Genomic DNA, 23,010 nt, shown 5'->3' with positions numbered 1-23,010 from the left:
GCTCCTGCAGTGGATGCATGCGGGCAGCAGCTCCCGTGCGCCTCCCGGCTCCCCCCTGCCACGCTCGGGCTCTGCGGCTCCTGGGAGTGTGAGCCGCCACTGCCGCTGCCCCTCCCAGAATAGGCTCAGGGCCCTGCGCCCCGGTAGCTCACATGCCTGGAGCTGCAGAGCCCGAGCACGGCAAGCGGGGAGCCGGGGGGCGCACAGGGGCCTCCAACCACATGTAACTGCTGCAGCCTGCAGGAGCCCCCGAGGGGGGGGCGCGCCGGGCCGCAGCCTGGGCACGAGGGGTAGGGGGTGCGGCTGCTCCCCGCTAGCGGTGCCGCTGCCTTTGCAGGGCTGCTGATCCCCTGTGCCGCGCCGGCTCTTCCATGGCTGGGGCTCGCCACCCCCGCAAGCCGACACTCTGGCTCTCCGGTGCCTACGGAAGGTGGCTCCTCCCTGCTGAGCCAGGGCACCGCTTTTTTAGGGTTACCATATTTCAACAATCAAAAAAGAGGACAGGGGGAGAGCCCCACCCACATCCACTCCCTCCCACTTCCCCTCCCCCCCCGCTCCTTGTCCCCTGGCTGCCCCCTCCTGGGACCCCTGCCCCTACCTGCCCCCCAGGACCTCACCCCCTATCTAAGCCTCCCTGTTCCTTGTCCCCTGACTGCCCCCTCCTGAGACCCCCCACCCTATCTGCCTCCCTAGGACCCTACCCCTACCTGTCCCCTGGCTGCCCCAACCCTTATCCACACCCCCGCCCCGGGACTCCCATGCCCCATCCAACCACTCCCCGCCTCCTGAGAGACCCCCCCAGAACTCCCGACCCATCCAACTCTCCCCCCGCCCCCTGACAGCCCCTCTGGGATTCCCCTTACCACCATGCCGCTCCAGCCGCTGACTCCACGTGGAGCCAAAATAAACAGGCTGCGAAGCACACAGCCCCTCCCCCACAGTGTGCTGGCGACACGACACTGAGGCAAGGGGAGGGGGGGAATAGGGGAGGGGCTCTGCCTGCTGGAGGCCAATGGGAGCTGCTAAATCAGGCCAGGCGCCCAATCCGCCACACCGCACTCTGTGTGAGGGGAAGGGAGGGGAGGGAGGAAAAATCTTGGACGCCCCCAACCACTTGGCACCCTAGGTGACCGCCTAGTTCGCCTAATGGTTGCACCGGCCCTGTGAGAGGGCCCAAAGTCTTAGGACCCCCCCATTGTGCTAGGTGCTGTACAAACAATGAAAAAAATGATTAATATGTAAACATAACAATACACAGCAGGAAAAAACCTTCCCCCCATTTTCTCAGAAAAAATAACTTCACAAATTATATTTATTGTATTTATTTAACAATAGTTAAAACTCTATTTTAATTAAAGCAATTAAAAAACCTTTCAAGATATGCATTTATACCAGGACTTCCCCTGTCTTTACCCTTGAACCTTGTGTTTCAGCACATACCTGAGGTGTTCAGCTAGCCAGTGTAACTGCAAACCTTGTCATCCTTGATACTTACTTGGATACCTGTCCTGTGCCACTGAAATCAGTATGAATTTCCAATGCAGTGCCTAATTACTGGAATGCACGGAAATGGAATGATTGGTTAAAATGTGCCTGAGCGGTTTTTTTTTAAATTTAATATATTAAAACATAATATATTAAAGTTAAAACAACTTAAAATAATTCTTCATCTGGTAGCCACATACATGTTAATACCACCTTCTAATATGGCAAGTGGAATCCTTATTTTTTAAATTTATATTTGCAAACAGAGATCTACAAGACATATGTAACTTAGGCACAAACTCGGCAAAGAAGCTTCAGCACTAATGACAGCTCCAGGACATGATTATTATTAATAATTATTTATTATTAAACTGCTGGGAGAAGGGGTGCTGGCAATGCCAGAGGTAGACACAAAATAAGACGAGACCATTCTTCAGCTCACCCCCGGACCTCACAGAAACCAGTTGAATGTTATGGGCTACATGCCTACATCTTGCTCATTTACTCCACACCAGTTGCTTGCAGGAGAGCAGGATTTGGACCCGGGGTATTTAACATGGCTCTTCCGGTCTCATTAATCACTAGATGGTAGAAAGCGTGAGATCGAAAGTCTGACCGCTCCCTCGGGAGATCCAGGGCTGATGCGGCTAGGATGTTAGCACAGTGCACTGATTATATACCCGCGCTTTCTACTTAACCAGACTGCACCCGAGGGCTAAATTAACCGACCTAAATAATTCAGATAGCCCACACAGAATGAAAGGCGAGAGCCCCCGCATTGTTCTGGAAATAAGCAATTTAGTGCAGATAGCCACAGAACACCTTAGTCAATTTCAAATCCCGCCTCCCCGCTTTCACTTGCTTTGCTTGAAAACCAGCCCGTGAGAAAACCCTTGTCTGCGTGACATTGTTGCTTGCACGATAAGGACCCCTCTGACACCTCAACAGAGGTGCTGCTGTGCCTCCAGATGCCATGTCCCAAAACCTCGTGTTTCAGGAGGGATGGTAGCTGCAGGCTCCGGTGAGCCAAGAGAGAAATCGCTGGGCAGCCACTCTTGCGGCTGCTGCAGCATCTGGATGGGTGTGCAGCAAAGATTTGCTGATGCCTCTCACGTAGTATTTTGCAGGAAGTTTCCATACTTCTTCAGTTCAGTCGGTAGAGGGGGGGGGGGGGGGTTGGAGGGAAGCGGGGCTGAATCATCCGAAAGGGTTTTTTCTTTTTCTTTTTTAACCCAGTTCGAGAATTTCCAACCGCATCTTCACCCAAGTGTTTGGAGAGGAGTCCCCGAGCGATGCGTCCATCCGTCTGAAGAAACGCCCACCGATGACCCCTAGAGCCTCCGGAGGGGGTTGCTGGGTTTGTGGCCACAAGGGAGAATCCCAGCAGTCATAGGCTCAATCCTGAGCTCTCAACAGCTTGAGAACCTACACTGTGAGCCACTGCAACTTCGGCAGTTCATCAGCATGGGGAGAGGGGACAAGGAAGAACGGGGTTTGTATTGCTAGGTTTTCATTCGATAAAGATGCTTCTCTGTCTAGTTAGAAAACAAGAAGGGAGGGGAGCTGTGCACATCTTGGCTGGAGAATTGCACTGATTTTGTCTGTTTAAATTCTGCAGGATATCTTGAGCTTGCTATGCTGTTTTGTTATGATTTCCTAGCTATGCTGTAGATTTGCTTTTAATAATGCAGATAATGATTGTATTATGGCCAGGTAAGGGATATTCTCAGAGAAAGCCTCTGTTAGGGTAAGACAAAGCAGGTAGTTTTTACAGAAATTAAATGTTGATTTTCAATACTGCTCCTTGAAATTTGCCATAAATGATTATAGACTGAAATCTATGTTTTTGTAAATACATAAGTGTCCTAGTGCAAAAGGATGCCAAAGAGAAGTGAAAGCTATAGATATAACTGTATATCAACAGTTGCCTTGCAGATACTCCATATTTTATGGTACAATTATACTACATGCTCATAGCCAGTGTACTGCATTATTTTATGTTCACAAGTCCAAGGATGATGACACTGAATCTTTTTTTTTCCTATTCTGTTTCTCACTTATCCAGACATCCCTAGCTCATAAGAATAAAAAGTGCATTACAGAGCGCAGGATCTACCACCAAATGGATACTCTAGGTATTGTACATTTACTAGGAGTAAAATCTTATCTTTACAATACTTTGTATATTTGAGGGGTGGAGGTGGCAATCTCTTGCTGGCTCAGATTTGCAGGGGAATGCACAGTGGAATGGAATTTACTGCTGCTCCAAAAAGATGCAGTATGTCCTGTGCTTACATACTGCAGGCCACGCCTGGCCCTACTACACTCTCAGAATGGCTAATTACACCCTTCTGATACCAAACAGTGCTGGGCAGCATGGCATTGGGCTCCCTGCATAAGACTCTCTTGAATGCCAGGTTTGGGATCGTGACCTGCTGGCTGGATAGGGTGGGAAGAAGAGGCTGACTTTCCTGCAATGATTTAGGGATGCAGTATGCATATTAACTGAAGTGAGGTTGGCTCTGCAGTCACAGAGCTGTTCTTGTGACATTTCCAGACCAGTGTTGTCATCTCAGAGTGGTCCAGATGGTTTGGATAAACTTCCAAATTCATGGAAACTGGAGAGAACTTTTTGAGGTGTACCCATCACTAATCCTCTCCCTTCATTACTGCCTTCAAATTCCTGCTACAGCAATGGTACCACCCTGAAGTGCCACTCCTCCAGAGCCAGGTTTTTAAAGATAACGCTGGAATAAATTGCCTAGGGAGGTTATGGAATCTCCATCTCTGGAGATATTTAAGAGTAGGTTAGATAAATGTCTATCAGGGATGGTCTAGACAGTATTTGGTCCTGCCATGCAGGCAGGGGACTGGACTCTATGACCTCTCGAGGTCCCTTCCCATCCTAGAATCTATGAATCTATGAATAAAGATGCATACAGGCACCTAAGTGCTTTTGAAAATCCCACTAGGTGCCTGTCAGCATCTTTAGGCACCTAAATGCCTTTAAAAATTCTTAGAAGCATTAATCTAGAATCCAGGCCATTTGAAGCATCATCAGAATGATGGGGTCACTGCACCACTGCTTCAGCCATGCAACCTCCAGTACTTCCTGAATGAGAACTATCTGAGTACCATGGCAGCAGGAATGACTTTTTATTACTATTAGGTGAAACTTGTGATTTACAGGAGTCACCTGAAACTCATTAAGCACAATTAGTTTTTTAACCTAGGTTGTAATATGTAATGTGAATTCTCAGTCAACCCGGGCTTGATCATGCAAGGATCTGAGTCTTCTCAACTCCTGATGACTTCAATGGGACTTAAGTGTACTCAGCACCTCCCCAGATTGGGCCCTTACACGGTGATCTTTACAACAAAACCTGTTTGTTTTTGAGGGTAAGGCTAATATCCAGCATGCGAGGAAGACTCTTGAGGAAGTCTTGTAATCAGCAACCTATGGAGGCTGTGGTCAGACTTCTCAGACCCTTTCCCGAGAATATCTGGAATTACTGTTGACACTTTCTTTTTCTAAAGTCTGGAAATGTGAGGGTGGGTAACTAGGGTTGCACAAAAAGTTCATATTGAAACCCTCAAACCACCCATAATCAGGGTTGGATTCTAATGAAACTTTAAACATCAGCCTGGGTCCACAAACATTTGGTGGATATGGGTAGATGCTGTTACAATAATCTTAGGCACTCCAATTTATCTACCTATTTATCTAGGCTTCTATACAGTGCTCACTACCATCTTTTGACCTCCTTAGCACCATTTATCCAGCAACACCCAGCTGCTTCCCACCCTCTACTTACCTAGGTCATCTATGGGAGTGAGGCATTTGTACCACTCCTGCTTCCTGGTGGCCTCCTTTCTGGTCTTGAAGGGGCATCAGATGGCCTTTTCCACCACAGCAGGCTATTCAGGGATCCTTGCTTCTCCCCTCTCCCAATTTGAGGGGCAGTTGAGTGAAACTACATGGAAGCAAACTGTAGAAACTGTACCAATAGGTATAGGTTTGGTGGCACCTCCTGACAAATGGACCCTACAAGTTCTAGTTCTTATAATGCATGCCCCTGATCTCTGACCTAGTGGTTACCTACATACTTTGTTGGATTAGGGCCCTCTAGCATTCATGGTCTTTTTGCTTGTGATTTCAGACATACTCTAGAGCAGATGACATTATGTATGCATAACTGCTGGCTGCAGCCCTCAGTTGCCAATCTGCAAACAGATTTACAATGTAAACATATCCCAGTCCCCCAAACAAGTAAAATCTTACCTTTATATGGTATATATTTAGGACAAAATTTTCCACTCCAATCTGTGAGTATGCAAGGCCTGAAATGCAGTGGAAATACTACATCTCTGCTGCTCAGGATGGGGAGAAAGAGAGCTCAGGGCTCAACAGAGAGGCACAATATGGATTGACAGGCCCAAGGCCCCTGCACAAGAAATATACACTATTACTCCATTTAGCCAATGGCACCCACAGAGCCATTCCACCCCACTACCGCAGGTTGGGGCCAAGAATTCTGTTCCTCAGTCCTGTATGCATTTCCTTGTACTCCCTGCCAATTTACTCAGGCTTTGCATGCCGAAGATTTGACCCATAATTGCCAGTGATGATGAACTGAATAATAAATAAATAAAATAATATCAGTGTGGGCTAATAGCAAACATTTAGTAGAGCAAGCATGCAAGGACCAATAGCAATGCCTGTTTCCTAGCCCGTGTGAGAAATCAGCCCAAATATTGGTCTAACCCTATTAATTAAGCCATAGGTTCCAGGGCATAATACTGCTGTTGGTGCTTTAACACAGGTCATATGTGTCTCTTCTTCATTCCTGAATTATGTGATCATCCTACCTCATTAAAATAAATGGTGTTACTTCCTGGTTTGGTTTGGTTTGTAAACTGTATCTTATCTTGGATCCTGCTTCTGCACTCGTTTCTCAGGCAAAACTCCTATTGACTCCAATGGGAGAGAATTTTGCCTGAGTAAGACTGCAAGATTGGGAGTTTATGCTCCTCTGGGAGTTGGGGGGCACAGACCTCTGCACCCAAGCAGAGACCCACTGATTTCTATGGGCTTCACATAGGCACAAGTGTCCCGCTCCTGCAGACCCAATTGCAGAACCTGGGCTATAGTTTGTCTCAGAGACTTCTGTGTCTTTTATGGGTGTACTTTATTTTCTGGCACTATGTCTTCTTGCTTTAGTGTACAAATCCTTTCCCAGTATAAGCCTTTCATTTTTTAATTTCCCAGTGTCCTTGGACTCCTGGAAGGAGAACTTTCTTCTTGGCTGGATCCTGGTACATATAACTGATTTGGGCAACAATTTGAGAATTCTGTGATTTTACTTTCCAATCTCTGCAGCTGTTAAACCTCCTGGAAAAACTGGAAACGTGCCTTACATGAAAACGTGTGAATCAGGTGGTTTCATCTATTTCATTTGTTTTCTTCATATAGATATCAATTATTGTCATTCAATTGCTCTTGACATTATTTTTGGTTACTATGGGCCATATACTGGCACTTTGTCTCTCACCAAGTAGCACCACACCCCGCAAGTTGTACCCTTTGGTTCAATGGCATAAATCACAGAACAAGACATTACTCAACAGGAGTAAAGATCTCATGGCTCTGATGGACAAGCCTCTAAGTAAGAGGAATGAATTTTGCTAATGAACAACGTGCAGAGGTTTGGACTGGGAGTCAGGGAAAGGAAAGAGAGGGTGGTGGTGAGGTGCTTAAACCAACATTTTCCAAACCTTAAAACAGGTGCAGGTTGTAGGGCCAAATCCAATGGGTATAAACCAGTGTAATTCCAAAGAAGTCAATAGCTCTACGCTGATTCACATCATCTAAAGATCCGTCCCAGTTTTTAACTGTATCCTTCCTTCCTTCCTTCCTTCCGTTTTATCCTTACTCCTTATTATGGACTAAGTTAAATGGAAGCTGAAAAAGAAAAAAATAGGTTTGGTTTCTGCCCTTTTCTCTTCTCCCCTCCCTGTTTTTGGCTGTTTTTTTAATTTTGGTTCTTTATGATCTATATAAAGAAAAATGGAGGTTATCAGGAGGAAAAGAGAGGATCCAAACAAGAATCTTTTACTGGCTGCTGTTTGTTTTTCAGCTAGAAGATTTCTGGGATGACTTTGAAATTTGTAATGGGAGCTTCCTTGAAGGAAGGGTGCTGAACACAAGGAATGTTTTCCCCAAGTGTTTTAGTTAAATAGGTGTTAACAACAGCCAACAAAAACAAATAATCAGCCTAAAAATGACCCCCCCCCCTTGGTACTTGCTATGTTATAATCCTACCAGTTCTCTAGTTGTCCATAGAGTCGTCAGGGTAGGCAGGATATCCGTTTCTAACAGGAAACCAAGCAGACAAAAATTATGAAGAGAAGAGAAACCTCTTTGGCCTTCTTTATCATTATAAAGAAGCCAATAAAAAAGGGGGGGGAGTCCAATTTCTTTCCCCTTTGCAAATCATCTATCATGCTCTGACACCTTGAGGTCTGCTGAATTGTGGCAGTGGTGATGAGGCAGGTGTGGCACCTGAGTGGAAGTGGCTGGAACATAATGCCCATGTAAGGCTAAGGCAGGTGTATTGCTCCCAAGAGCACAGGAGAAAGCATGTTCAGAAATGTCACTTGTACACCTCTAAAAATGGTGGAATGTGTGCTCAGTCCAGCAGCAGTCTCAAGGCATCAGCTGGAGTGTATGGGTGGGGCCCTGGCCATGTTCCCTAGCCCACTTTGCCACCCCTCTTTGCAGCCTCTACTGTCACTACATGGGCTAGCGAGCCCCTCCTCACTCCTTCCACCCACACTAAGGGAGCACAAATCCCAGCATGGGCTACCTCCAGCGTGAGTGCACTAGAAAGGAGAAAGGGTTCCCTGCACGCTCTTCCCAGACTACTGCACTCATGCAAGGGCAAACCATAATTTGACCCTGTGTATTTTGGGCCCTTCTGCATTCCTTGCACTCTCCCGCCCAAACTGCCAGTGAAGTCAGTGGATGTTTTTAAAGTGCCACGAATGCAGGATTGGGCCCTTTGTGTACTGCTTATAAATGATCCTTTGAATGAAGAAGCTGTTTTAAGGCTCCTAAATAGGGTTACCATATTTCAACAAGCAAAAAAGAGGACAGGAGGAGCCCCGCCCTAGCCCCGCCCCTGCCCCTCCCATTTCCTGCCCCCCCAGAACCCCCAACCCTCCCCCCGTTCCTTGTCCCCTGACTGCCCCCTCCTGGGACCCCTGCCCCTAACTGCCCCCCAGGACTCCACTCCCTATCTAAGCCTCCTTGCCTCTTGTCCCCTGACTGCCCCAACCCTTATCCACACCCCCACCCCCAGACAGACCCCTGGGACTCCCACGCCCCATCCAACCACTTCCCACCCCCTGACAGCCCCCCCCAGAACTCCCAACCCATCTAAACCCCTCTGCTCCCTGTCCCCTGACTGCTCCGATCCCTCTCCCCACTCCTGCCCCCTGACAGCTCCCCCCCAGAACTCCCAGCCCCCTACCCCCCCGCTCCTTGTCCCCTGACTGCTCCGATCCCTCTCCCCACTCCTGCCCCCTGACAGCTCCCCCCCCGAACTCCCAGCCCCCCACCCCCCCACTCCTTGTCCCCTAACTGCCCCCTCCTAAGACCCCCCCAACTGCCCCCCAGGACCCTACCCCCTACCTGTACCCTGACTGCCCAAAACTTTCTCCACTCCCCCCAAAAAGCCCCCCCCCGTTTCTTGACTGCCACCTCCAGAACCTTCCTGCCCCCTGGCCCCCTTACCCTGCTGCTCAGAACAGGGTGTTGGGCTCTGTGCCAGCCGGACACATGGCTGAGCTCCCCAGCACAACAAAACCCGGTCCCTGGCCCTGCACAGGGCTGCGGGACCGGGCTGCAGGAGGAGGAGCTGCTGCCGGCTCAGAATGCAGGGAGGAGGAAGCTGCTCCGGAGTCCAGCCCGGGACTTTCCTGCAGCCCTCCCAGCCACTCGCTCTGCTCTGCCCGGGGCGGGGGGGGGAAATCCCGGACATTGTGAGTGCTTTACAAATTCCCCCCGGACGCTATTTTTAGAACAAAAAGGAGGACATGTCCGGGTAAATCCGGACGAATGGTAACCCTACTCCTAAATCAGTGTCTTGGGGAACAGCAATATTTTAAAAGGGAAAATAATGGTGAAGAGAAGAGCATAATGAGGGAAAGGAAAAAGATTTGTATTCTCACTTCTTCCATTAACCTTTCCGCATACACTAATGGGTGTAGGGATTTCTAATTTCAGGTTGGTGGGGACATATACACTTTGTACCCTTGGGAGCTGGCACATGGCTCAGCCTGCAAATCTGAATGTAGCTTTTGACAGTCTGTGCCCCACCCAGACTCTAATAATGTTTATGCACTAATGATGACAATCGCATAGGGCAGGTGGTATTCAGAAAAGCAAGTACGCAACTACACAAGCACATTAGCTTGCATTTAACACTACTTACACATACACATGATTAGTGAGAAGTTAAACGTTCAGCCGGTCATTTTTACAAGCATTTTTAGGCATGCAAATACATGCATTTGTCTGAAAATGGAGCCCAAACAATAAGATGCCCAACACTATTATATAAAAATGACATTTTCATTCTGTACGTTTGGTTTATTGCAGTTAGAGTTCTAGGCTAAAATACATGTAGGCCCAATCCATCAGTCTGACTCAGGTGAAATGCTCATTGAAGTCAACGGGTGTTTCACCAGATTAAGGACTCAGATACTGATAGTGCAAGCTCTCCAGCATAAGTTTCCCATTTAACTCTGCACATGGAGGTCTTGCAAGCTCTGACCTGATGAAGATTGGCAGGATTTTGCCCAATCTGATAAAATGCCATTTAAAGCAGCCTTGCAAAATTTCACATGCCCCTGGCCAGTAGTTTTCTATTTTGGGTGGTGGGGACAAGCAAGTAAATGATCAGTTTTTCATTGTCATTGTCAGGATTAGCAACTCCAACTAGCTTTTGTTTGACTACCAATTTCTAATGACAGTGTTGCCAGGCTGATTTGGGTGCACAAAAATGTACTTTCACTATTAACGCCCATGCGGTTTTTGTTTTTTTATGCTGATAATAGCTCAGAGATCTATGTTACATTTGGCCATAACCAAACTGACTCCACTTTTGTGTACAGGCAAAGAAGGAATACGAGTGAAAATCCCGAAGACTCACCAGTATGTGACGCCCAATGATGAGCAGTAGCTACTGCAGCAACGCTTCAGCCAGCATGAGTGTCAGCGAAGTGTCTGCCTTCTCACTGACTTTAGAGCAAAAAACTGGCTTTGCCTTCGTAGGGATTCTGTGTGTTTTCTTGGGACTACTTATTATTAGATGCTTCAAAATCTTACTGGACCCGTATAGTAGCATGCCATCTTCCACCTGGGAAGATGAAGTCGAGGGTCTTGATAAAGGAACGTTTGAATATGCTCTTGCATGAAAACTCAAAAGAGTATCCTGCCTTACTTTTGATGTTGATTTCATTTTGAAAACCTAGTACTGATACATTTGTACTATAAACCTATGTTTTGAAGATATGATGGTGGCATCCGTTTTGTTAAATAAATATTTGTTGCAGAATCATAAAAGCATTTCATGCTGCTTTTATTTTGGGAATTCACCTTTTGTGGAGCTGTGGGTAAGAAACAGCTAATGTCAAAGAAAGACTTTTGGGAGATGATTCACTAAACATTCAGTGAGGAGGAGTGGCAGAGAAATCTCTTGAGAACCAGACCTGTCACCTGTCTCTTCATAGGCAGAATTCATGCCACAACATCACATCAGTGACAAATGGGTGTGAAATATTTTTGAATAGTAACTCCCAACTCATCCAACATGATTTCTTTAAGTCCAGAAACTGACCTTGGAGACCTCATATGCAAAAACTGAATCAGCCCAATGTACTGGACCAGCTTAGTTTGCAAGATTAAACAGCACAACAGGATCACAGCACAAGGGGAGAAGCCTGCAGGTACTCATGTGTCTGCACGTGGAAACTCTTGTTTTCAGTTACTAAGAGAACAGAAAAACCAACGTAAGTGCTAATGGTTATTGCAGTCACTAATGAAAGTCCCACCCTCGAACACCTGGAGGTGCTGTCACATTGGCTAAATCCATGTGAGAGGAGCATCATGCTGCTGCTACTGTATCCAGTGTTTCCACAGTCTTTTCAGAACAACGTGTAGGGCTGTTTCTTGCTCCCAGTCTGAGAAAACTGTTTACACTTGCTGAAACAAAACTTCCCTTCTGCTCTAATCAAATTCTTAGATGGCCAAGGAAGAGTTATTGGGATGGGGGTGGGAGTTAAATGTAATTAAAGATGGTTTGGTTGCTATACATAAGATATACGGTACACTCAGCATTGCAAGACACATGCCCAGCTCAAAAATCCAACCAGAGCCTCTAATTCCATCCTCACATCCTCATACAGCTGAAAATTAGTTAGTAGCTCGCATCAGAAAGCAAAGTCATTCTGAGCCTGATAAAGAGAGATTCACAGAGATGAGGAGAGGGGAAGAGAAAAAAGCAAATATTAGTTAAGGACCCATTCCTCAAGTCTAGTTGAGCTGTGCTCAGAGCAGGACCTAAAGGGGTGTATAGCTATCTTTGCAGCACCTTTGTGCTCCCCTGGGGACTGGTTCAGCTCTTGGCAGAAGTTGGAACGGCCTTTGCTGCTCTAACTTGTGTTGGATGATAACAGTCCCCAGTGGCCATAATACCAGCTGGGGATTGCCAGAGTACAGAGGCAATCTGCAAGTCTCTCTATACCAGTGGATCAAAAGAGGATGGAACCTAGACCTGTTTCTGCCAGCTGTGCACCATCCAGTGATTCCCCCCATGCTAGAAAAGCCCCAACAGGCAGGGCAGGACAGTTTTTCAGTCTCTTTGCACTACCAGTGTGGTGCAAAGGGGCAAATCAGGGGACAGGGTCTGGTCCTACCATTGGATTGGATTTGGAGTGTCACTCTGAGGAATTCTGTGGCAGAGGGTCCTAGTAAGACAGAAGAGGTAACACAGAGAAAAAACAGAAGCTGAGTAGTAACACCTCAAGGTCACCTCTTAGCACAAATAGCTGCTGTGTGAGAGTGTCAGAACTTGATAGTAATTCGATTCCACTTTTGAGAAACTTGGAAACAGACTTCTGTTTAGGTATTGTCACTCTCACTATACAGCTACGCGTGCTAAGAGATGCAGAGACAAGAAGATGAGTTGTAGTGATTGTTTGTTTTACAGTAATTCAGCAAAATCCATATTGTGCCACATGCCATATCTGCTAGATAAGTGGCAGTGAAGGGAACTTGGCTAAGCAAAATGCCATTCACGGGGAAAGCCACTGGATTATATGGAAAAAGCCATGAACATCATGCCTGAGGCTAATAGCAAGAAAGAGAACAGTAGTGGCGGTACTGACTCTTTTTGGTGGTCTTCTCCATCCACTCTCCAAAGTGTACAATGTGAAAAGCTGTGACCTGGAACATGTAGCATTTAAATGGCTTAGGTTCCAGTGTGAGAAACCTTTGAGGCCACATAGCTCGAATATACTCTATTTATTTTGGTTTTAATTCAAACATAAATCAAGTATGCAAAATTATCCAGTGCAGAGCTTTAGCACACCGTACACATGCTCATCCTTTTCATCTTGGTAACAAGAAATAATGTACTATTTCATTTATGCTCTGGTCCATGAACTGTGCTTAGTTCTTTGACTTTACAATATTTTGTTATAGCCATGTACTAAATTCCATTTTGATTACAGAGCAACATTAGTTGTTTCTCCCTCAAAAGGAAAAACTCAAGGCTACAAGAAGGAGTGCACAAACTGGAACTTTTCAAAAGGCTTTCCTCAAAAATACAGGGCAAGATTTTTAACAGAAATAGACTCAAAAAAGTTCACACACAGCCTGATTCTCCTCTCATGTATTCTTATCCCCAATTTACTGATGGGGAAACCAAGGCACGGAGACAGGAAGGTTAAATGACCTCATCAAGGTCACAAGGAGAGTCAGTGGTCTCATCCATGCTGGGGATCTAAATGAATTCAGGATTATGCATAAACATGCTTCCAGCTAAACCAGTTTTTAACAGTGTTAATAGGGGATGTTGATGGGGCTAACCGGTGTTCTAAAATGTGTTATAGCCGAAGCAAAGAGCTGAGCAAGGCCACGATTTTAAACATAGTGCCAGCAAAGTGTGACCCCATCAAACTTTGGTTTTTTAAACACAATTCCCAAACTCTTTTCAAAGACCTGTCCAAAGCTAGGCTTAGAGTGCCAGAGTACCTGGCACCCAGACCTATACTCGGACTGCTAGGCTAGCTTTCTTCAGCATGAAGCTTTATATTAACTCCCTGGATAGTGCCACTGCCCAAGTCTCAGATGTGGTGATAGGCACATCACTCACACAGGCTGAACTTCACCGCATCTGGAGGCTCAAGCTCAAACACTACGCCCAATAGGCATGAGTTTCAATCCCAAGAGGAGAGTTTACTGATAATTATGTAGTTGGCAGATCCTACAAACACACCATTGCGAAGTCAGAGTAGTTTGTGAACAAATAAACATGTTCATTTCAAATGATATAAGTACTTGACCCAATTCTGCTACATGCACTGTTGAGATGGATGGACTTGTGGTTAAGGCACTGGATGGGGATTCAGGAGACCCAGATTCCACATTCCCAGTGAGACCCTGAGCAAGTCACTTACTGTCTGTGTGCTTCTATTTAAAACAGAGATCATAATACCGCCTTTCTCTCACTCTGTGTCTATACAGACGCCAGTCCTGCAAAGGCGTCTCTGATATTTAACTTTATGCACATGAGCAGTCCCAATCAAGCCAATGGTGTCTCATAGACTTTAGACTTTAAGGTCAGAAGGGACCATTATGATCATCTGGTCTGACCCCCTGCATGCTGCAGGCCACAAAACCGTCCCTACCCTTCCCTTGACTCTGCTGATGAAGTCCCCAAATCCTGTGTCACTCATGTGCTTAAAGCTAAACACATTTAAACTGTGAGTGAGCCCTCCAGGGACTACCATAATACAAAAAATAAATAACCACAGTAATAATGAATAGTATCTTATTCCATGAGTCTTTTCCATTGACTTTAATGGGACTACTTGCTGGACTCACTGTTCAACTTCCAAATGCGATCTGCTAAAATCAGATTTCCAGTCGTGGAGTTTTAGAAATTTTAATGTAAATTCAGCCACCTCTTATTGTATCTCTTCCCCATCCCCTAAGGTATCAAAGAAAAAAAAATCTAAAATGAAATGATCCACAATCTAAAAGGAAATAAACAGGAAGGACATACTGACGTGCAAGTGCACATAAGCAGATCCATAATTATGGGACAGTAACTGATACAGCTGCCTAGAAGCCTGTAGCTATATTTTATAAATTCTAAAGAAAAACAAACCAACCTATTTTCCTCCTATGACATGCAGTCACAGTTTTTCCAAGAATTAACAGGTTCCTTCCAAGAATTAACAGGTTCATTTACTAGTTGATATTTAACAAGCTAGAATGTCCCTCTAAATCAGTCATTTAGGAGCGTTTTAGAGCATATGTCAAAGACAGGGGTTGGGTGAGTCACTTAATGTTTTGCACAGAAGAAAGAATTAGCCAATGAGGTAAAAACCATGATGCATAAGTGAGAAGGACAGTCTATATACAGAAGTAAATAAAAGGCTGATTGCCCTACACTACAGCACGGGACCGAGAGGTAAGTTAAACTATCCTGAACAGTGTAAGCTTGTTAACTTATGCATAATACAATAATACTAATAATACTAAATTTAATGGCAAATAACAGCATCTAACAGACCTCTGGAAATCTACTGCAAAAAAAAAATCATTATTTGCAAAGGCAGCAGAAAGGTAAGAGACTTTTATTTCCCTAGTGGCAGAAACACTTACCATAGAAGTAAACTTGGAAAGTGAAATTATGGGTCTACTGAAGCCAATGGCAAAATTCCCATTGACTTCAAAGCACCAGGATTTCACCCAGAGTCTACAAGTACAGAGTTAGGACTAAATCTGTTTTTTACTGAAGTCAGCAGCAACACTGTTATTGACTATAGTAGGATCAGGATCTGGCATTTATGTAAGAAAATATTTCATTTCCGTGCACTCTTTTTATATTAAAGATTTTTATGCTAAGGGGAAAAGCATACAATCTATGCTCAGAGATTACCAATCAATAACATAACAAATGTAATATGGATCAGAGGTGACCAAGAAAAATAGTACCAAAAAAAGAAGCTGAAAGAAGGAACTTCTTGTTTCTGGTGGAGTTCACAAAACATTAAGCAGAAAAGAACAGCTTGCTTTGAAAAACCAATATCTAGAGGGTTATAAAGAAATTTTGCTGTGATGAGAGTTTACAGCAGGATATTCTATATACAGAAACAGAGAGCGAGAGTAGATGGGACTCACAGAATCTGCATCTGACTTGCATTCAAGTGCTATAGCTAAGTCTCATAATGAGGTTTGAGTGTATTTGGTTAAGGGGCTCTTCAAGTTATAATTCCCCTGTGTGATTATTTGATATTTTATATAGGTAGGCATATGTAGATCTATCAATAGATATGGTTAATTTGTCTTTCAATTCTCAGTTCATTCTTCTAATGGGTTTATTTATTTACCTGATGTTCAGTTGGTATAATCCTTTTATAATATTGCATGTTTTTTCTCCAAAATTTCCTGCTATCAGATATATTTTCAAAAGGGCCCAAGACCCCACATGAGCTCAACAGGGACAGGATTGGACTTTTACTGAATTGTTCTACACAGGGTTGTAAAATCACATTTCTTTAGTTACTGAAAGTATTAATCAATATATGCAATTATTTCAAGCCTCATATTGGTCTGGCACAGGATTTAGTAGATCACAAATAATTTGTAATACATGCCATTTCAGAGTAATCTAACTTGACAGCTTGTTCTCCTTGGACCCAATCCTGAAAGCTTAACCATTTGCAGGACTGGGCCTTATATATAGCCTTTTTTCCTTTTTTAGGGAGCAGGGGGCAGTTCTGCATCCCTCACACATTTAGTTCTAACCATCTGCCACTATTTATTTCAAATGGTCTTAAATGGGTATTTGGGGACACAAGGAATGCAAGATCAGGTCTGTAAAATTATTCTTTGAATCTTGTATTGCCTAAAACTATTGCTAATATATATTTCAGTAATAAATAACTGTCATTTTGCTTTAGTTATTTGGACATATTCATTACAATTTAGTAAAAACATGTTTTTATATATTTCAGTTTTCTAACATTTATTCCTTTATGTGACATTACTCCTAGATACATCTAAAATGTATAGTTTTCAGTGCTTCAGTCACCTACTCATAAATTATTTCACATTTTGGAACTACTGAAAATTGTAAAGACTTATTTGTTTTATTTTTAATAGTCTAATATATTACAATTAACTTAAAAAAACATTGGATTTTTTGAAGAGTCATGTCAATTTACTTCTGCACTATGGGTGAAAACAACCAGTGTGCAGTGGTAAATACCATGTGCAGGATCTCTGGTGAATTCCATCCTTCTTGGCTAGATGTTGCATTCCTTTCATCTTCAATGAACCATTGGGCTGTACATTGTTCAGAGAAGTACTACGTTTAGTCCCTGAAAAGTTAATATACTCAGGAAAGTTACTTTTAAGTATAGTGTTAGCCTATTTAGGGCCTGATCGAAGCCCATTGAGATAAATAGCAAGACTCCTATTGATTACACATTGACTCAGAGTTTGGATCAGGCCCTGTTTGTAAAAAGTTATAAGGTTGCTGTCTCACAGGGTTTTTTAAGAAATCATGGAAGAGTTACCTTACTATGTAAGTTAATTAAATATAGAAAAGTTTTACTTATGCTTTTGATGACAGAGTCATGCAGGACAACCTTAAGAAGAATACTTAGGAGTGAACACTTCAAGAAAGTCTCCATTGAACTTTGCTAGATTAAGAACCAAGATCTTTCAAATGCAACAGCATTATTGTCTTATTGCAGATAAAGCAACACTACCTCCGACTACAGAAGAATAGAAAGATTGGTGACCTAAGCACATAACATCCCTGAAGATGTCAATGAATAATTCTCCAAATATATTCTTGGAGCCAAGTCCAAATAGGTTTCAAGTTAATGTAATTAACGAAAGCCATGACAATAATGCAACACCCCAAGAGGATGCCGATCCTCCACATTATGAAGAAACATCATTTACTGAAGAAGCACATGGCAGACACAGGATCAGTCACAGGCCTGGAAATAGAGCATTTTATGAAAATTTTCTTCAAAATGGGGATACTGTTAAATCGGATGGAAATTTACATCCCTATGATACTCATAGTAACACATATTACTTAAAAACCTTTGGCCATAATACAGTGGATGCAGTTCCTAACATTGATTATTATCGAAATACTGGCAGCATCAGTGGGGCCAAAATGAACAGACCAAGCTTGTTAGAAATTCATGAACAACTGGCAAAGGTAAGTGGAAAGGAATGATACAAACACTTTCCATTAGATTTCCAGGCAAATTTTGTTTAGTAACATATCCAGCCCCTTATCTTGTGAACCCTGTGCAAGAGAAAAAGTGTAACTAAATACTTCCCTTATTTAGACTTGTACCTGCAGGATGTTCTCTGTTCTGTATTCTGCTAGGAGCAAAGATTTTTGTTAAACAGGTTTGTATCTGGTTGAAAATAATGAATGTACTCAATCAGTAGGAAAATATGCCTATTTCTTGTCTACAGCTATAAAACCACAGGATTCATTTTATGTTTGACTTACAGTTAAATGTGTAGAAGTAGCAACTTAAGCCATAATTTAACCTAAATCAAATATGAAAGTGTCTATTCTAACCTTTAATCTAACACCTGATCATAACTAGAGTTCTACTGATTAGTTTGTTGTGTTCATTCAATAATCTGGTAATAACTGTTGTATTAAAGTTTTATAATGTATAATAAATACCATTATCAACTAGTCAGAAATACAAAGCTTTACCCATTTGAGCTATGAACAAAAGCTACCAAATTGTAAGCAAAGGTGACAAGCTGCAAATTAAGATGAGTTTCAAACACAGAAAAGAATGTGTGTTGGTTCTGAAAATATTTGCTTTAAAGAGGTATATGTTAACAGACAATTCTTGGGGACAAATTCATCCTTAGGGCACTGGTTACCCCACTGATATCAATGGATTCACACTAGGGATGACTTTGGCCCTCATTGTTTATTGTAACAATGATTTTTGGGAGGGTCTGAGAGGCACCACTTGATGATCGTCTATCAACCATTTATTCAGAAATCATTTGGCTAAATCTTTTTTACTGACCAGTGCAAAAGAGATGTTTAGGATTCACTCGTATACTATGGTGATGTGACCATGGAAGTACAGAGGCAAGACAGACTTACAGAAAACTAGTTAGAACCACAGAGAACAGCTGCTCTTGACAAATGAGATACCTAAACTGCTTTAAATGATTTTCTAGAGTTGGGGTTATTTCCCCTCTCCTTTCTAGGGGGATTGTGGCCCTAGTTTTGATTAACTGAATGAATAGGAGAGTTTACCACTGACCCACAAGATTGATGGGTCTAATGAACAGAACTTCCCCTCCAGCAGTCACTGGATGCATGCTCCATTTTATTTGCACAGCCACCCTGGTAAATTGATCATTAATTAACAAGAAACAGGCCCTTTGTCATCAGAATCCTCATTTCTGTTGCCCTCTGCACCTACTTTTCCCACAACGATTCACCAGAAATGCATTGTCTAGGTCTGATTCCCTGCACTCTCAAAATTCCCCTTAAATGTACTGTATTTGAAAAATTGATAACAGCAAGTCTCAGACTGAATCACATTGTAATGGTCAAGACCAACCCTCTGAATAGCAGGGTTTCACAAATGTCTGTGCTACTTCATGTGCACCAGTGTAATTCATTTCTATAAAAAAAACAAACTTAATGGAAGGCCGGGGGCCTGATTCTTCACTGCCTTGCTCGGTAGTCACACACATATAAAGTGAGCGAAGAGTAGGTATAAAATACAACTTCACTTAGGCCTTGGCTACACTTACCCGCTAGTTCGGCGGCTGGCAATCGAACTTCTGGGTTCGACTTATCGCGTCTAGTCTGGACGCGATAAGTCGAACCCGGAAGTGCTCGCCGTCGACTGCGGTACTCCAGCTCAGCGAGAGGAGTACCGCGGAGTCGACGGGGGAGCCTGCCTGCCGAGTGTGGACCAAGGTAAATTCGAACTAAGGTACTTCGAACTTCAGCTACGTTATTCACGTAGCTGAAGTTGCGTACCTTAGTTCGAATTAGGGGGGTAGTGTAGACCTGGCCTGAGAGTTTTGGGTGGACAAAGACTACTAGATCAAGCCCTCTATATAGTTCTTTGCAACAGTTAAACAAAGTAATTGAAAACCTACTGGAAGAAATTATTAGGGATGGTTCAACTGATCTGGATAAAATGAGAATCCCTCTTACCCCCAAACCATGGTGACAAGTTTTCTATATAAAGCATTGCTGAGAGCTAACCTTCACCCCTTTTTTAGAGTGGAAGTCAAACCATTCCCCCCCCTCCCCCCGAGATTCTAAACTGTTCAGATGTGTCTTAGGGAAGAGGCAGGAGAAGGGGGTTCATGTCTAGCTTCCAACTGGGACTAGAAGTGCCAAAATACAGTGAGAAAAAAACGGTTCCTCCTCTATTACTGGCCAAATGTGGAAGCAGAAGTCTCCAGAGAAAGCCTGCTCTCATTTCATTTCCAACTCAGTTTTGCATATTTGTGAGGTCTGAATAATTTGGATAAGCATTAGACTTTTGGATGCTGATTCAAATGTAGTTCAAACTACAAACCTCTTGAGGTTCACCCATCCTAGGAAGGATCAATCAGAAGTAGTGAAATCAAGCCTAAAGTTAACCATTTGGAAAATCAGGGCCTGATTCTCCCCCCCATCTCCCACATTGGGACTCCCCTTTACAAGAAGGCCCCTGCCTGAGCTGTGTAAAGTGGCCTTAATGTAAATGAGAATCAGGTCCTTGGTGTGGTCACTTACAGCTATGCAACATGAATGCCAAGTGGGTGTAAAACACTATCCCTGGGGTAAATGAGTGGAGAATTCCAATTTGGTAGCTCCACTAACTTTGCAGATGTACAAGTGAAAACTCGAAGGACAAGGCAGTGAGGAATCTGGCCCTCCATGTTCAGATAAGCTGTATTATATAAATGAATGACACTAGTGCATGTGAAGTAGCACAATGAAACCCTGGTGTCCTGGGGTTTACGTCTTGACCATTATAACCTAATTCAGTCTGAGGTTTGCTGCTGGACAGCTTTTCAGTTTGGGTATCTGTTTTTGTTTACAGAATGTAGTTGAACTTCAGCTGTTTAGTTTTTTGTCCTTTGAGGGTTTTTTTTAGTGAGCGAAGGTCAAAGCAAGAACTGTCTGGCTCATTTCAGAAGCTTCATAACATTACTTTTTTAACATAAGGTTTTGCAGGGCATGACTACTGGGGGAGAAGGAGGCATATTCTCGCTGTTGACACACAGCACTAGCAGTCAGGATTTCTGGGCTGTAATCCTGGCTCTTCCATTGATTCACTGAATGATGTAGGCAAGTCACAAGTTCCCTGGGTCTTAATTACCCCATCCATAAAATGGGGATATTAATATTTAACTGGACCTGAAGCAAGTGCTGTGAGGTCTAAGTTATCAATGTTTGTAAAGTGTTCTGAGATCTTAACCTGAAACACTGGAGAACACAGGATAAGAACATAGAGAAGGCAATTTTGGTATTTAGAAGAATAAATAAATTAGATGTAATTGCATGACAGGTTAAGATAGCAAGCACTATGCAAGCGCAATAATTTTAATTGTCACGGTGTTTTTAGTGCACACGGGGTATTATGGAGTTGTTATAGTAACTGATTATTAGTGAAATAATCACACTTCATTCCCTTTATGTGGAACAACTCCATATAAGCTCTAAACCAGTAGTGGACAATCTACGGCCCGCATACATCCCATCAGGATAATCCGCTGGTGGGCCACAAGAAAGTGTTTACATTGACCGTCTGCAGGCACGGCCTCCTGCAGCTTCCAGTGGCCGCGGTTCACCGTTCCCGGCCAATGGGAGCTGCGGGAAGTGGTGCGGGCCGCAGGGACGTGCTGGCCGCCGCTTCCTGCAGCTTCCATTGGCCGGGAATGGCGAACCACAGCCCCTGCGAGCTGCGGGAGGCCATGCCTGCAGATGGTTAATGTAAACACTGTCTTGTGGCCCGCCAGTGGATTACCCTGATGGGCCGCAGGTTACCCACCACTGCTTTAGACTACAGTTGGCACTAGCAGAATGATTATGAAAAGTAGTTCCTGGGTGCAGAGGAACTCAGGGCAAGAATTGCAAAAATTACTAGTGATTGGGGGCAGGGGAGTCTCAGTTTTGCAGTGTCTATCTTGAGACCTCTTAAAGGTGCGTGATTTTCAGAGGGTGGTATTTTCAGAGCACTTTCTGAATAGCAGCCTACTTCATGGTGTCTCAATTTGGGTGCCCCAAAACTGGGGCAATCCAAAATCACTAGTCACTTTTGAAAATTAGAAATTAGTGATGGAGAAGACCTATCAGGATATCAAGCTTCTCCCTCTGCCAGGGCTAGATTGTTCCCTGGAGTACATTGGTTAGTGTTTTGTGTTAGCATATGCACCAACTACTTCTATGGTGGAAATAACTCAACCATTCCCCATGCAGTTTGTGAAAACAAGCAAGGACTTGATTTCAATGGGACTTTTTCAGTTAGCATTATAATGACTCTAAATTACACAGTGGGCCTGCTCTAACTCCCAGTTAAATCAATTGGAGTTTTGCTATTGACTTTGGTTCTGCCCTCCACCCCCCAAACATGTTGCTGTTACACTGTGTGAGAGGGAGGTAGGACTTAAAGAGCTTGCACAAGGTATGCCCATCCATCCTTGCAAGCAGTGGAGCCCAGCCCTGTGGTAGCTCCCTGCAAACCACAGTGTAGCAGAACTTGTTATGTGAGTCAACCTGTAGATTAAAAACACCTAATGGGGGTTTTGAAGGATGAAGTAGCAGCCATGGCAAACTAGTTTCCATGGCTGATCATCCACAAGTGGGAGGAAGAATTCTGCATTATGCACAGCCTGGCGTTGCTCCTGCTAGACACCGCTGTAGTAGGCTCATCAACCTCTATATGTGGCCTAGCCTACACTAGAGGGGAACAGAGTGTCACACTGAGTGGTGTGGGTTCCACTAGCAGTCCTAGCTGTGCATTTGACGGTTTGAGGAAGGATGGTGGCCTTTAAATACATTAAACCTGGGCTTGTGATTCATATGACCATTTATGCAAACCACACACAGTGTACCATAATCCTGTAATCCTGCACCATTGCTAGTGTTTGATGCAGTGTATGCCATACCTGTCTGGTGCATTAAATACTATCTCCCTTTTTTCTCA

At 43.9% G+C, this 23,010-nt stretch overlaps 2 protein-coding genes across 11 annotated transcripts in view; both read left to right on the top strand.

The window, feature by feature from the left end:
- The first annotated feature begins 2,631 nt into the window (after nt 1-2,631).
- CTXN2 (cortexin 2) lies at nt 2,632-11,113 on the top strand. 2 transcript variants are annotated; one of them, XR_010590879.1, is made up of 4 exons: nt 2,632-2,977; nt 3,551-3,620; nt 6,755-6,922; nt 10,663-11,113. XR_010590879.1 is itself a non-coding variant. In XM_065559006.1 (2 exons), exon 2 carries the CDS (start codon nt 10,717-10,719, stop codon nt 10,963-10,965), a length of 249 nt encoding a protein of 82 aa, XP_065415078.1. In that variant the 5' UTR covers nt 6,786-6,922; nt 10,663-10,716; the 3' UTR covers nt 10,966-11,113. The 2 variants fall into 2 exon arrangements, 1 of the variants encoding a protein (XP_065415078.1); XM_065559006.1 differs by lacking the exons at nt 2,632-2,977; nt 3,551-3,620 and having other exon boundaries at nt 6,786-6,922.
- A 3,951-nt stretch (nt 11,114-15,064) lies between these two features.
- Nucleotides 15,065-23,010, top strand: part of SLC12A1 (solute carrier family 12 member 1) — a 66,926-nt gene continuing 58,980 nt past the window's right edge. For 2 of the 9 annotated variants that reach the window (XM_065558172.1, XM_024101238.3), the window contains exons 1-2: nt 15,108-15,248; nt 17,542-18,023. In XM_065558172.1, coding sequence (XP_065414244.1) covers nt 17,613-18,023 — 411 coding nt within the window. In that variant the 5' untranslated portion in view covers nt 15,108-15,248; nt 17,542-17,612. Of the gene's footprint in view, nt 15,404-16,542; nt 16,656-17,417; nt 18,024-23,010 lie in introns of those variants that run through there. The other 7 variants (XM_005304024.4, XM_005304023.4, XM_065558168.1 and 4 more) reach the window with 6 other exon arrangements.

Source organism: Chrysemys picta, chromosome 10, assembly GCF_011386835.1.
Source record: "Chrysemys picta bellii isolate R12L10 chromosome 10, ASM1138683v2, whole genome shotgun sequence".
Classification (NCBI taxonomy): Eukaryota; Metazoa; Chordata; order Testudines; family Emydidae; genus Chrysemys; species Chrysemys picta.
This window is presented reverse-complemented; position numbering and strand designations above follow the sequence as displayed.